We start from the raw sequence: 16,191 nt of genomic DNA on the forward strand, positions 1-16,191 counted from the left end.
CCTCTCCCTGGGAGCAGAAGATAACTTTCCACTCTTCCTGCTATATATGTGCCACAGACCAATTAAAATAACTTCTTAGACAATTCAACAATGCTATACATCCTCATAAAAATAAAAATACCAAGAGAAGCAGAATAGCATGACATAACTATAAAACTCTACTGCAAAAGCAACGCTAACAAACTAATTTTGTGAATTTGGCTGTAAGAGTATGTGGAACTATAAAATCTCCACAGTGCTTATTTTGAAGAAGCGATAGGTTTTCAAGTTCATGCATTTTGAAGACAGAGACACCTGTGCAGAATAAAATTTATAATTAAGAAACGTTAAAATAAAAGACTTTGATAAACATTCTTTAATACAAAATCATTATGTGATTTATGTAAGAAAGTATACAGTTGATCTAATATTTAAACCAACACTGACCAGATCATGCCTAGATTTATGAGGAAGGTATCTCTGCAGCACATCCAGGTACAAAGTCCTCCTCCTCTGAAGATCACTTGGATACTGATTGATAACAGTCTGAAAAACCCACTGATCATCTTCCTTCCATTCAAGGTTCCTACAGAAAAGCAAAACAATCAGCCCCAGTACAACTTAACATTTGAAAAGGAGTTTGGTTCTAGTTTATTTTTAAAGGCCTAAACTTTCAGTGGGCTCACAATCCTGACCCTGGAAACTGGGTGTTGGATCAGAGCTAGGAAATTTACATTTACTTTAATGAAACAAAGCAAACCTATATTGCTTTTCTAAAGTGACCATTTATTGTGCCATCATTCGAATGAATCATCCATTTTCTAAATTAGCTTTTTATTGAGGAAGGATACTGTGTTTCTCAAATATGTTACGTTCATGAACAGTCACACCACACAGAAAACACAACATGAAAAAGGAAGACGATGATCAGTCTCTACCACTGAGCACTAAATAAACGATCAAAATGAAATTAATGAAGTGGTTAATACTTGTATGTAGCTAAACAAGGAACTAGTTTAAAAACAAACCTCTGACAGCCATAAACTCACTAGCAAGGCATCGAATTAACAATTTTTTAAAATAGGAGGTGTAGTAATCGGTATGCATTCATGTATTTTGGAAAATCAGAGTAGCCAGAAGTAACACAAAACTAAAACAGAGTACCACAGACTCGGAACTAGTAGATTATATTTTACCCTCCATCTGAACTCTTGCCCTTGAAGGGATTAACATCAGGCTTTTATTGCCAGCATTAATGTACGAGCAGCAACACTGCGCCAGGCCAAAAGGTCTCTATCCCAGTGACCTGTTTTCCAAAGTGACTAAAAGCCTAAGGAAAAATGAAAAGGTGGCAATCACATGACTGCCCTCCACCAAAGTCCTGCAGCCTCAAACGGTTTGCAGCTCTCGGACCTCCCGAGCCAGCAGCGGTGCCCTGGTATTTAACAGCACTGCAGTCGGTACCATGCTACACCTTCATCCTTTCGCAGGCAGAAATATCAGGTATTTAAAAAAGAGGATTTTTGGTGAGATGCTTCTATGTAATTAATATTAACCTAGATTTTATGATATGATCCGGCATTATCTCTAAAGAGAGAACAGTGACCACAAGTACTAAAAAAATTCTACGTAATCCAGTTTAGCACAACTCTTCTTTAAAAAACATTGTACAGTAAAACCACAGCGTATTATCACCATTGCACAATATTCTGGGACACCAAAGGAAGGAACGAAAACACCCCTAGACCTGTTAGTTTTAAAAATTGGAAAGTTTCACCTACAGAAATATCTCAGGAATGCAAAGACACAATATCTTGTTTCGACAAACCGTTTTCAAGTAATATCCTGTCGGGCAATGGAATCCAATCTCTCGATGACATGGATTTCACCTTTTTCCTCTCTACTGGCACTTTCTGCTGGTGCATGCTTTGCCGTGAAGTTGGCACAAATTCAGACAGAGGTCCACTTATCTTCACCTACCTAAAGGCGTTTATTTTTTGGTTTTCTTCGGGCAGACTGATGGGCTTTATTTTTACCCTTATGATCTTAAAGGGGATTTAACCTTCACCCGTCTTTCTGGAAACAGCTTGTGATCAGAGGTTCTTTCCTCCCCGCTTCAATTCTTCATCCTCTGACTTTTATGAACGAAAAATGATTCTTAACTTACTCTAACATTTTCAGCACAGAATCATTATTCCAGGATCAGAATGGTGGCAACTTAATGATAACCAAGTGTGAGGAAACATTAAAATTACTATTCCCTAGTAATTAACACCTTGTTTTTTGCACTCTGTGTGTCCTTTTTCTGTATTTTGTTTTTATTCGAATAAATATTAAGTTTCTCTCATCTTCTATGCAGACAGCATCATAATGAAGATTGCCAGATAAGGAGAAATCACATCCTACCTCCTTCATAAACTCCAATAACATTATCATGGCCATTAGTGCTACAAACACACAAACCAGAGAGTCCTACAGAAATACCGTTTGTATTTGTATTGTATACAGAGAGATTCCAGTCATGAAAAGGTATTTTTCAGGAAAACATGAAGCAGTAACTCTTGCTGGCCCCCTGTCCTATCTGTTTATCAACGGAGCAAAATGAAAGCGACACACAGAAAACGAACCTTAGGAAGGACTGAGTGCCCACAGGTAGCAGCATCAGCCACAGGATGAAGAGCACACATTGACACTTCAGTCTCTGATACTGCTCCAGATTTGGGACTAGGAATACTGCAGTAATAACTCGGACTTGGAGACTCATTGGCAGACTAGATTTAAAGTTATGGAAGGAGACAGCTTTCCCTCTACAAGCTTACGTGAGATAGATATCTATTATTCATACCTTCCACCTATTTTCCTTTCTCTTGTAAACCGTGTGAAATATCTGACAAACTGTTTCTAGGACCCAGCTGTTTGCTATTAAATCCAGCCATCAAGAAAAGAAATGGAGGTGGTTTCTAAACGGTGAGAAAGGGTCTACCTCCTGTAAAAAGTTTATTTGCAGCAATTGGCAACTACCAAGCAAACGTTGGAGACAAGATAAAAAGTGAAGTTACATTAGCCAAAGCAGAGCAGCAACGAAAATGTTTCTTTATAGGTGATTGCTCAAATTTCCCATGACAGACAATGAACACAGATGTCTGAGCTGGTTTTCTCATACACTGAGCCTGAAGAAAAATAGTGCCCTGGGAAGCGAAACGGGGCTAAGGAATCCTCCAACAGGGAACGGTTGCAGTGATCCCTTAAACCTTCAAGCTGCAGGTCCTGAACCGCAGACACAGTTCTCCAGAGACACGAGTCCCTGAGCTCCGACACAGAGGTGGTATTGGAAAGATGTGCTATTTCTGCAGCATCTAGTGCCTCTGAGAAAAAAGTCTTGCAACTGATCCTCAGAAATTAGTGTTTTAAACTCCTCCCTTTTCTCTAGAGGAAGTTTTTCTATGAAATCAGTTAATTTATTAATTTTAGAATCTCTGTGTCATAATTTGATATTCCGAGGTATAGGCTTTCTGAAAAATAACTTAAATGAACAAATTAATTATTCTTTGCTATGATTTAAATCTTTTTCACTGCAACTGCTCCTACTAATGCTCAACTAAGTGAATAAAAACCTTTTTTTTTTCCTCTTAAGACAACACCTAGCGTTCTTGTCTTTTCGGCCCAAATATTCTATTTGTTTATTAAAAGAACCACCATAAAACCCTGTTAGCCTCTAGAGCACCAGCCATCCTAAGAGAGTGTTTAGTAGTTGATGGGTTGGATTTTGAACTACCTCTTGTAATTTCTGAAAGAAATCAGTAATCGTCTTCTGTGAGTCCTGATACACCTCTGTACAGTGCCGTTTATTTCAGTGATGGCAATGAAACAGCTCTAAGTGCTGAGATTCTCTTTCCTAACAACCTACCTGAGGTATTTCGGACCATACAGGCTGGTGAACAAACACTGGTCTTCTGTCTATCAGAAGAATAAGGCATAGTAAGATACATCTTGGTCAGCAAACATGACACCATGAACTCCAGAGCAGGGAATAGCACGGATCCTGTGGGCTGAAGGCCACCCTGGTGATGATCTCTGCCCTCAGCACACAAGGGCAGATGCACCAGCTGCTGCATCACTTCCTGCCTCCTATATCTTGCATACCTCTCAAGGTTCCCTCTGACTTTCCTATTCCTCTAACGGCCAGCTACAACGAATCTCTGCACTACTCAGGAAAAAGATGGAGAAATCTAGGTTTGTGGAGGACACTCTGGGGACCAATCAGCTATAGCTAGAGCTACAAGTAGTTTATTGTAAGTAGGGACAAACTGACTGCCAATGCCTTGATTTGTCAGCTGTGCCAAAATTCGTCAGCTGTGCTGAAATTTTGTCAGCTGTTCATAGACAAATACCAAAAAAAAAAAAAAAAAAAAAAGGCAGCAGCAAGCAGCATGATCCAGCCTAATCTATTCGTAATGATTGAATGCATGGAGAATTTCAAAATATCCTGCCTGATTCAATTCAAGATGTCACCTCACTTAAACTTTTGTAAAATTCCACAAAGGAAGATCTCATCTAAAATGAGTCTGAAAAGTACCAACGCTTTTTACATTAATATTAAAGTATCAGGCTTCCTCAGTGTCAAGCTATTCACAAACTTTTACAAGGCTGAATGCATGACCCAAATTTTAAATGTAGAGCTTGCTTTTCATCCATGTATCATTCTACTAGAAAACACTACAATCTTTATTTTGTTTCAGAAACGAAACATGGCAATTGTCTTTTATTCAATGACCCTAAGGCAGCTGCTTCCTCTGAAACAGATTTACCCAGCATTAATCCCTGGTTTTACACATTCTGAAGAATGTAAAAAACTCAGAAGGGAAGCTACCTTCTACATCCAATAATCCCCACATATCTTTTGCAACAGCAATGTGTACTCGATGCACTGCTGCCTTGCTGAATCTGCAGACACACAGACTGCAACAACAGCACCAAGTGAGATGTCAGCCTCCCGGACTATTAATTATGTCGTTGTCGATTGTTGTACCAGAAACATCCCTGCAACAGGCCTCAAAAGAGGGGCTAAATTGACTTGACTTGGTCCTAATATCCCATTCACTTGAAAGGATGCTGCTGAGGGTACAGCGATGCACATGCAATACTCCATTCATCCTTTAGTTATTTAAATAATTCAGGCATCCTTGGAAATTGTGGCAAAAATATAACAGTTCTTAAAGAATCAACAGTTATAACAAACATACCAGTTCTAAGTCCACGATCTGTGGGATAACTCAGGACTTGGGTTTTTCTCAAACACAAAAATTCATGTGTTCGCCACAGTAAAATAAGTGAATTTAGAATATAAAACATTATATTCCCATTTTATACTTGGAAAAAAACAAATTCTTCAGTTTCTAAAAGCAATAAACACTGTAATGCGCATTCGAGTAGGGTTGAAAAGCACACAAAGCACAGAGCAGACCAGAATATGATCTTATTCTGATTTTTCTGCTTTGGAAATTCTGGGCACATTTTCCAAGTTTTCTGTTCCAGACAGTCTGGACAGTTAAACAATGAGATGTGTAACGCCAGAGGATGAGTTAACTTCAGGTTTCTTTACTGTACATTCAAGCATGTGATGAGAGAGGAAGAACGACAGAGAAGTAATGCTCAGATAAAGTGACTACGCTATTGTATAACCCTGTTGTTCTACCGAGCAACTTCTCAGACTACAAAAAAGAGGAAAAAAAAAACGTATGGCAGGACAATGCTTGGAATCTTCAGGTACAGAGGCTTCATTAAGGCTATTCTACAGTATAGTGGATACAAACCGAGGTCAGAAATCTGTCACTCAATTTTTGGCAGCATTAGCTGTGCCAGTTGGATCAAAGTTAGCTCGATGAATTATAGAACACTTAAATCACAAGGCTGTATCTTTGCAAAAGCATAAAATATTTTCATGCAAATTAGCCAATATAAATGTAAGAACTGATAAAGAGCATTGTGTCTTTTATAAAACCCAGATCTTGGAAGTAAGCAATTCTACAAGACCAAAGTCTTGCTTTTTTTTATTGAAAACACATTTTTAATGTTGCTGTAGATAAAAATCATAGAAACGTAAATGAGCAAGACATTAAAGATTTGGAGACCAGAAGGCAAACAAAAAAACCCCAAGATCTAGCTTGACATAAAAGATAATTGCTGATGGTTCATTTATGATTTCATGCTGATCCAAATTGGGTAAATTGTCCTACACAATCTATCCTTACATCCCACCAGCAGAGTCCTGCCACTGACACAACAACCAACATTTCTTTCAGCTACATCCATTTCTTTTTTACCCCCACCTAGACATCACATCTTAATTCCTTCAAAGTACCACTGCATAGGTTTTCATGCCTACAGCTATATTTCTTTCCCTTACAAATACAGTATTTTATCTATAAGTCTTGATACTTATTTATCAGTGCAAAATTAGCTAGCTCAAGACCTAAATTCAAATCTGGCATATGACCAATGAAAATACCATGGCAGATTTTTCAACCATTTTCATAGATTCTGTTGTCTACAATGATGTTTGCCTATTATTCAGCAGCACACGTGCTGTGAGGATCAAGGGATTTAAATTTATGAATTTTCATCAAAATTGTGTTGATCATAAACTTGAACACAATCTTAATTAAAACCACTAGAAAGACTTTGTATACATTTGATTATTTAGTATTTGTCACAGATTTTCTCATAGAGGTTGTTAAACCTTCTTCCATAGAAGCAACTGTAACAAAACAGACACCAGCAAAGGAACTGCTGTAAATTTGCCACGTGCTGCTTAATAAATGCTATAAATATGGGAAAGATCAGAACAGTTTTTAATGAGTATCGTGTTACAATGGCTAGGACTACAGCATAATATACAGGTGTCAGGTAACAGAAGAATCTACAGAATATCTGTACGATTATACAAAAAGTCAGTAGATTAACATCACCTTCTATGGGATCCAACATTTTAAACCTGTTTCAGCATCCTCAAACTAATTCACCAGCAAAGGTGGAAGATTTAGGTGCTGTACTATAGGTGCTTATAGAAAAAGAGGGAGATTTAGAAGCAGCGTGTGGTTGTTCTACCAAAGAAACTTAGGGGCTTTCCTGCTCTCCCCACTTCCTTCTGCCCAGGCTTCAAGCAATTCCATTGACCCCTCTATTCTCATTCTTAAAACCTGATGCCAATCTAAGCCAGAGGAATACCAGTAGATGGCAAAAAGAGGTCCAGGCTGGTCCAATACCTGCAACTCAGTATCTCCTGGACTCAAGTCAGCCTCAGCAGAAAAGCTAAGCTTTAGACTATCAATATATAGTTATGTCACATTTCTAGATCATTATGAATACTTAGGTTCTTTCCATAAACTTTTTCATTTACAGAAACATCTCTCCTCCTTTCAGTTATTCTGAATCAGAGCTACATCCATTTTTTACATTTCTTTGTGATGAGAATTACTGCAGTGATCTAAAATTTGTGAAAAGATTTGACTTATTTATCTGCTTTGTAGATAAACACATTCTAGATGTCTCTCAGAAAGACTGTACTTTTCTGACATAAGTTTGATAGTGTAATTACCATACAGAAAGAATCATTTCTATTCACACAAAAGCATGCAAAAAGGACATTTGATGCACAACAGATTGTTGATTCTTTAACTCACAAAAGATTTTGCTTAAAGCAGGGAGAGCTTTTGAAAGGACTGCCTCTGCTCTCTCAGCTGTGCAAACAGTTACCAGCTACTTAACCCCAGAGAGCAGGGCACTGCACCAACTGCTCTCTGCACCGCATGGAACAGAAGCAGCTCCAATGCTGAAGGCAGCTGCGGTATCTATAGATTACGAAACAGATTATAACAACAACAGAAACAGATGTCATTACCTATACAACACTTTTAACTGTTGATCAATCTCTTGAAGCTTAGACCAGTACCCACTTGCAAGCTTTTGGTATTCATTGATAATGAAGGTCTTCAAATCAGGATAGGGGCATTCCAAAGACAGTAGTGCTGAAGGAACTTCAAGGAAAAGTCCATTTTTCTCTTCAGAAGAATGCACTAACACCTGTGATGAAAAAATGCTACTCAGCAGACTACTCTGCATTGTGTTTTTTCCTCTCAAAAAATTGCTAATTAAACTTATAAGGAAAAGCTTACTTTTGTTTTATAGTCTTCAAGCTGTCTTTCCAAAGCCAGACTTTCAAGGAGAAGGAATTCCAAAATTGCCTCCTGCTGCTTCTTCACAAATTCAATCTATTTCATGAAACATGTTACTGTTACTTCTTTATCTTGTTGTAATATGAAAGTTCTTATTTAGAAACAGTCTGATTTCCAGTTCTACACTGCTATGCTTTACAGACTTTAGCAAAGCAGCTCTGCACTATGGCACGTACAGAAGTTACTGGATACTATGAACGTGAGTTATATTCTCAAAGTATTACATAAAAATAAACAAAAGCACTAAAAATACTGTAATAAACAGTAAAAATAAAGTTAAAATACCAACCTGCTGTAACATCTCAACCAGATTGAACTTAGATCTCAGACAAGATTCTTCTGAGAGGTAACACTGCATTTCGGACAGCCTGCAGTTGAAATTCTCTTTGAGTTGCCAGACAGGAACTACAGCTTTTGTTCGGTATGTATCCCGCTCCTTTGATAATTTATGCTCTAAATCCAAACAAAACGTAAAGCTTTCTCAAACACAGAAAATATTGCACAGCATTGTGCTTTCTAAATCTAAACCTGTCAAGACAGGGACTTAAAAACTCAAATAAATAATCAAGATAATACTGCCTATAATAAATAATCAAGAAATGAATAAAAAATTCTTACCCAAGTCCTTCATATCTGAAAAAAAGTTGTGCTTATGGCTTTCTTCATCAAGAAAAGACTTTATTTCTGCTTCTGCTTTTTGCCTGGAAGGTATGAATATGAGTTTTACAAAAGCTTTAAGTTCTTATTCATGAAGATTTCAAGAATGATAAACCTCAAATACTCAAACAATTGAGTAAAAAGGGGATTCCTTGCCTGGAAAATATGAAGTGTAGGACTTGGACATGAAGGTGGTATGGAAGCCACCCTCCTCTGAGCCAAAAACGCTCTCACTGACCCACTGTATATCCAACACACAAGCTAACAGACAGAACAATATCAGTGTTCTCCGTTTTAAGTGTGAACTCAACACGCATACCTAGAGACAGACTCTGAAGGGATTAAAAAGTGTCTGAAAACTTCTGATACTGCTACAAATACATGCTCTTCAGATGCTGACAGGTCAACTAAAGAGCTATGAGATCATCATGAAGAGGTACATGCAAAGCAACATCTACACTATTCTCCTCTCCCTTCACGTGTTCTCTTCGTGTCTGCAGACTCCTTTCCATGTAGACCACAAACTCATGTCCTGCACAAAAAGTTATCTTCAGCTCAGGTATTTTAATCTTTTCCACTTAATGTCCACGCCAGAATATCTCTGCTGAAGCATTTCTTTAACATTAGCTAATTAAGATTCCTCAGCTCTTACCTATTCTCACTCAGTCTTTTATGCTCTTGCCACCACACTTGCTGATGCTGTTTCAGCAGCATTTGCTCTTTGTTAATTTTTGAAACTTGCTCTGTTTTTTTAATCTGCAGGAAAAGTTAAAGCCTGTTAAGTATTCTGAATCTGTTCAATACTTCTCAAATGCCTTTACATGAAAACTTTTAACTACAGAATGGTGAACCTAAAAGTTTTTTCCAAAACTGTTTTTCTAAAGAACAACAGGTTCAAATGTAACCAATTTTCATGAAAAACAGTTATTCCATTTCAAATTACAATTAAATGAGAGGTGAAAGTGAAAATATGCAATCTGTTTTCTTCTTTCCTTTTTCTCCTTTTGCTTCCCATCTCTATTTCCCAGGAGGCGAAGGAGGGAAGATGAGCAGGAAAAAGAAAAACACACTTTCTTAGAGGTGGGAAGATGAAAGAGCGAAAGTGTGTCTTTCAAGGAAAAGAATTTAAAAAATTGATTACTAAAAAAGACTGCTTTTTCAAAATCTACCCAATTAAAGAGGCTCTGAAACTGTCTGAGGGCTTCACAAAAAAATTGCTTCCAATTTCAGATAAAATAGAAATACCTACGCTCGAGATAGATGGAGTTGCTGCTTAAAGTAGAGGAAACGCCATCAGGGAAAGGCTGATGAAGTGGTAGCCAGATGACTGGCCAACCAACAAAGAAAAAGGATCAGAAGTCTGTGGCTGCCAGAAGCCCCCGACACAAGTCAGTTTGCCCTCATCGTCCAGCCACCAGGACTGTCTTCTGCCCTCTCAGCGATACTCAGGACAAAGCAGCGTTGGTCAGAATCGTTCAGAGCTCAGAACTGGCTCCTTTCCTGCTCTTCTCTTTTTTCCGCTTAGCCACCACCTGCCCCTGTAACCCCAGACCTCATCCCTGCCTCAGCCAACTTCTAGTTGCAAAACCCCCTCTGATTCCAGAGGCTCCTACAACTCACACTCCACTCCTCCTGCTCCTGTTTGTGGTTTTTTTTTTGTTTGGGGTTTTTTTTTGTGTGTGTTTTTTTGGTTTGGTTTTTTGTTTTTGTTCTTTCTTTGTTTTTTCCTCCCAGACCTTCCTTCATGCAGATACATTACTCTACTGCAGAATGGTACCAAGACAAGCAAAAACTTTTGGAAAGTTGTTCTAGTTCATAACAGGGAGAAACGAATGAAGATCTCGCTCCACATCTAGTTCAGGAAAGAGATGAGGTTCTGAGCCAAAGACGCTGGCTTTTCGGCTCTTCGGGTAGAAGTAATCTGCTCTGTTAAACGCTTGGTCAGCTTTCCTGCCCGGTGAAACCTGGACAAACCCACACGTTACCCCTCTGCGTTCACGTGCACAAGAACACGGAGAGCAAAGCCCCTCACAGGCATGTTCTCCACCCGCCGGCCGGGCAGGGGCACCGGCAGGCTGCTCACAGAGGAAAGCTGTAGAACTTTTCGTTGCAGCACTCGCGCAGGTAAGCAAAAATCCCATCACTTCTAGCCCTACATTTACCTTTTGTGGCTATAAAACCCTTTTATAATTTTCTTTTCAAGATCTATCTCAGCTTGACTTTTGGAAATCCTCACTTCATATCTTTTTGTTTTGTTTTCTCTCAGGATCAATCTCTCCATTTATTCCCATAAATTCTTCCTTACTCTCAGTATTTTGAGTAGTTTATGTAATGAGTCTGGATTAATTTCCTCAAAAGCACTTGAATTCAAACTTTTCCTGTCTTTTGGGAAGCAGAACCCACATATATTTTGCATCTCTGACTCAAAGAAATTCCACACTGACATTAACGTGTCCAAATCACAATAACGCTGTGATAAACTCTCATCTTTTCCCCGTTTGCTGAACGCTGTTAGCAGCAATTTGTTACCCTTATTCATTCTCAGGTTCCTTGGGGCAGTGAAAAGAAATACAATCACCGAATCTTAAAATAATTCACATTAAAATAATATAAAAATCATACCTTTAACTGAATTTTTGCAGATGCAACTTTTCTTCTGCAGCAAGTTCATACAGATGTTTGTAGTCAACAGGTTTATACTTCTGGCTGCAAAGACCCTTTCTCATAAGAATCACCAGATTTTCTAGTTATCACAAAACACACACTGTCATTTCAAATTCTGGAGAAATATTTTAATCGTGAGTCATAAAATGAAAGCATTATAGAATGAAATTAGAAACAGTATATTTTAAACATTGGAAATTTCCATACAAAGAGATTGTTAGATGGTGAATAAAAATTTGAAACAAACATAAGCTAGTAGAACTTCCTAATAATGGTAATGTCCACCATTTCATGCTCACTTTAATCCAAAGCATATTTGTATACAATTAAAACTGGGTGAGCCAAGGACTGAGAAGACCAGCAGTCATATCAGAACAAATCCAGGAAACCAAGGCTGCAAGTCCTGTCTGAACAAGATTTGTCAACAGAAGAGAGAAGCACACTCAAGGTAACCTCAGATACGTAGCTGCCCCATATTAATCGACAGATTTTCCTGGCTTATCGGCCTGCACCAGACTCCCATCAAAACAGAACTCCATCTTTCTTCCCCTCTAATCATCATTTACAGTTTTCACAGGCAATCCCTTTGCAGTTTCCACTCTCTGAACTTGAGAGGATACACCACCTACACAGGGGAAGGCTTCCTCCTTTCTTCCTGCTTGTCAATCCTGCATTCTTTGCCACTAATATTCCCAACATGTAAATTATTACAACAAATCAAATCAAATAATTGTAATAATTGTAAATCATTGCAACAAATCAAATCAAAGGTTATAGCTTTGATCTTGTACTATGACTGCTTTTTTATTCTCTATATACCTTACATAAAAAACGTTCAGTAGTTTGATCCACTAATTTCTTCCATTTTATCCCTCCTATGAGTTTAGTATGAATAATCTCCTTTCTGTCAGTTTTCAGGCCTTTAGGTAGCTTTGTTCATTGCAGGCTTTTATTCCCATCAATCCAAATTTAAAGTTGTCATCCCTAAGTCAGCAAGATTTTATGCGAAGATTTTTCTGCCTTCTTTTTGAGATTCCTTACAATATTGTCCAGCAGAGATCGTGGAACATCATTTCACATTCAAAGAAGTGAAAGTTCTGTCGCCAAACGCTCTGAAAAGCCACTCATTCTGTTCTCCTTCCTAAGCCTATTACTCCTTCATTACAGTTCCCAAAGGCTTACAATCTCTTCCAGTTTGCTAGGAGTCATTTCGGGCACTAACGTCAGTGTCCACACATAGGAGCAGCAGAGCAATTCCATAATATCTCTAATTCAGGCTCCTGCAGGCAAATGCCTGGGAGATAAGTTAACAGATGCATCCTGTCATATTCCTTAGAAAAGGATCAGTAACTGCTACTAGTACTACAAAATGACATTAACTACTGCGAGAAGTCACTAAGCACAACTCCTTTGTATCGTGCTTGTGAATATCGTGGTCTTGAAAAGCAAAATAGTGTGATGCTCCAGCATCAGCGATCCCCAGTTAATTCCAGGATAGCATACTATGGTGCAGGTAAGTGTTAGAACAAAGGTAGGACGCTGGTCATCTTCCAGATGAGATAGAGATCTAAATGTATCCCTGCAGTGACTGTTGCAGCTGCTGCAGAGACCTCTAAGTACCTCGCACCAATGCTTTTGGAAGTGACACACATCCTCCGCAGACGCGGTTGACAGAGTCCTCATGCTACAGCCAGCTTTAGCCTCGTCACTCCAACTTCTGATTCCTGATCCGACGGAGTTCCCAAACCAGTCACCAGCACAGATCTCTCACACCACTTGTTCTAAACTGTGGTACAGATATCCAGGGGTAGGAAGCCTATCTGGGTATGGCACTCGAAAGGTTGCAACGTCCTGACCAGTCTTCTTTGGTCTATGGCAGCGTTGTCACCTCCTGAAACCACTCTCTGAAATTACAGCTTGCTGTCCCTTTTTGACAGCTCTCGCTCACCACTGCCTTTCAGACTGCTTTCTCTACGCCAGCTTTATTCCCGACACAGTATAGCAAGGATAAGAGACATGATCAAAAAACAAATCCATGTAATCTTTCTGCACCCTTTCTTTCTCACAATATAAAATAAGAGGAGAGTTGACAACAACAAGCATGGAAAAAACAGGATGAAAAATGTAAACGTGTATACCGACGCACAGGAAGCATTAACAATACAGTGCAGAAAACGGCTAGGAAGGGAGAATGAACCCCCCCACTGAATGAAGAGATGAAGAGAACAAGGAATGCTGTAAGATAACAGGGAGAAGCAGTTTTTTCTCTGGCTGGGTCGTCTTCATTAGTTCTAGCCACAGAAAAACATATCCGAAAACAGTGAATAAGCAGAGAGAACTATTTACTTATAAAGGTTAAATTTGGTGGTACCTAGATTAAAAACGTTGTTACTATGATGGGGTTTCTCAACAAAAAGCTTGGGGCAATGTTTGGAGCCTTAGAGTTGTCTCTGAAAGTCCCTAATTAATTTAGCAACATAATCTCATATTTTCTGTACTCTTAAAAAAGTTTTGTGTAAACAAAAATATACATAGCTACACATAGAACGAACGTAAGAAAGATTAGATACCTGAGGTACTTCCTCAGGTAACTCATCTTCACTAACTTAGTAATGTCCCTTACATCTAAGAAAAGATTGAGGAGGAGTGAAAGACAGGCTCAACTTCCAAAACTCTAACCCCAAATAATTTAACTTTCTTTTCTTTCAACATGCTTTTTCCTTTAGCCTGTATATCTGAACCTTATGGATCTCTGCTACTGATCTCTGTTTCTTCTGCTACTGAGGACTCTATTCAGAGGAATTTTCTGAAGTCAATAGGGTCCTATCCATGTGAGATTAAGTCCAAAATCAGGGTCTTGGCATATAGGATGCAAAGATCGTATTTAATAGGTAATGTACTGACTGTGCCTTAAATTTAACAAAGAAAATAAATTTTATATATTTTTATATGTAGTATACATCAACAAATATATACACACATAACTAAAAATCTAAAATATTAAACTTTTAGCTTTTAAATTGTCTTCTCACACTTTTCTATGACAAATATTTGCTAAAGCCTGAGATACAATTATAATGGTAAAGGAAAATACTTGAACTTTTGCCCCAGTACTGTAAAGCTTTAGTGCACAGATCCTCAGTAACTTCCCAAAAAGCTCGGAAGCTTACAGGGATAAGAAATGGGCCTTTTCTTTCCAACCTCTTGCTTAGGAAACTTGCCATTAGGTATTAGTGGAAAGATTTTTTCCCACTCACTATTAAAAGCAGAGTGGGTGGAATCAATAGGTCTGACACACCGTTTTGCAGAGAGGTCTCGTATAAAATGTTCGGGTAACTCCTCCAAAGCTCTCCCGTGATCCAAGCCTCTGCTAAGGATTTTCATTTGCCACGTGCTTACAGAAGGTTTCACAACACGTCTCCAGATGATGCCTCATTGTCGAAAGATTTTTTCAAGTCAACTACCAGGGCAGTCCCCAGTATCAGTACAGACTGGGCATTGGACGGATGGTGAGCAGCCCTGCAGAGAAGGACTTGGGGATCCTGGTGGATGAAAAATTGGACATGAGCTGGCAATGTGCGCTTGTGGCGCAGAAGACCAATCATATCCTGGGCTGCATGAAAAGGAGGTCGAGAGAGGTGATTCTGCCCCTCTGTCGTGCTCTCATCAGACCCTTCGTGGAGCACTACGTCAAGCTCTGGAGTCCCCAGTACGAGAAAGACATGGACCTGTTGGAATGGGCCCAGAGAAGACCATGGAAATGGTCAGAAGGCTGGAACACTTCTCCTGTGAATAAACACTGAGACAGCCTGGAGAAGAGGAGGCTTCAGAGAGACCCTCTTGCTGTCTTTCAGTATATAAAGGGGCTTATGAGAAAAACAGAGAAACGCTTTTTACCAGGGCCTGTAGTGACAGGACAAGGGGCAACGGTTTTAAACTGGAAGAGGGCAAATTTAGACTGGATATAAGGAAGAAATTTTTACAACAAGGGTGGTGAGACACTGTAACAGTTTGCCCTTAGAAGCTGTGGATGCCCCATCATTGCAAGTGTTCGAGCACAGGTTGGACAGGGCTTTGAGCAACCTGGTGTAGTGGAGAGTGTCCCTGCCCATGGCAGGGGGGTTGGACTAGATGGTCTTGAAGGGCTCTTCCAACCCAAACCATTCAATGATGCTACGATCAGAACGCTATAGTAGCTCCGTATGCAGCTATTAATTGCACAGAGTATTTCATAAGTAGTTTTATTCTAGACTGTGATAAAACAACTAAATTTGAACATGACAGTATACATACCTACGTCACTAATCCTATGAGTTGCAAAGAATGGTCCGTGGTCCAGTTCACCCATTTTTAATTTTTATGTACTTTTTATACCTGTTGAGAAGCAAACAGATGTTTTGAGAATACCAACATTGTGGATGCAATTTAAAAAACATATTCAATAGTAATGTTTTCTGAGAGGAAAGGGCACATCTCACTAAAAATGTCATTAGAAAGAAATTCCACAAGTTCATCTTTCATTTTAAGAGAATTTCCATGTGCTCATATCATTTAGCAGCTAAGAAAAGAAAAAACAAAATATTATTTCCTTGATGAATCTGTAATGCTCTCACGTAGATCACCTATTCTTTGCTTTGTGCTTTTCAAAATATAACAA

At 38.9% G+C, this 16,191-nt stretch overlaps 1 protein-coding gene across 1 annotated transcript in view; it reads right to left on the minus strand.

Annotated features, from left to right (window-relative positions):
* Positions 1 to 15,882, minus strand: part of CCDC148 (coiled-coil domain containing 148) — a 45,495-nt gene extending 29,613 nt beyond the window's left edge. The window contains 9 exon segments of the mRNA XM_086615981.1: positions 427 to 565; positions 7,880 to 8,061; positions 8,154 to 8,249; positions 8,503 to 8,666; positions 8,832 to 8,914; positions 9,523 to 9,626; positions 11,493 to 11,524; positions 11,527 to 11,613; positions 15,828 to 15,882. Coding sequence (XP_086472107.1) covers positions 427 to 565; positions 7,880 to 8,061; positions 8,154 to 8,249; positions 8,503 to 8,666; positions 8,832 to 8,914; positions 9,523 to 9,626; positions 11,493 to 11,524; positions 11,527 to 11,613; positions 15,828 to 15,882 — 942 coding nt within the window.
* Between the last annotated feature and the right edge of the window lie 309 nt (positions 15,883 to 16,191).

This window comes from Tauraco erythrolophus, chromosome 8, assembly GCF_009769465.1.
Source record: "Tauraco erythrolophus isolate bTauEry1 chromosome 8, bTauEry1.pri, whole genome shotgun sequence".
Taxonomy (NCBI): domain Eukaryota; kingdom Metazoa; phylum Chordata; class Aves; order Musophagiformes; family Musophagidae; genus Tauraco; species Tauraco erythrolophus.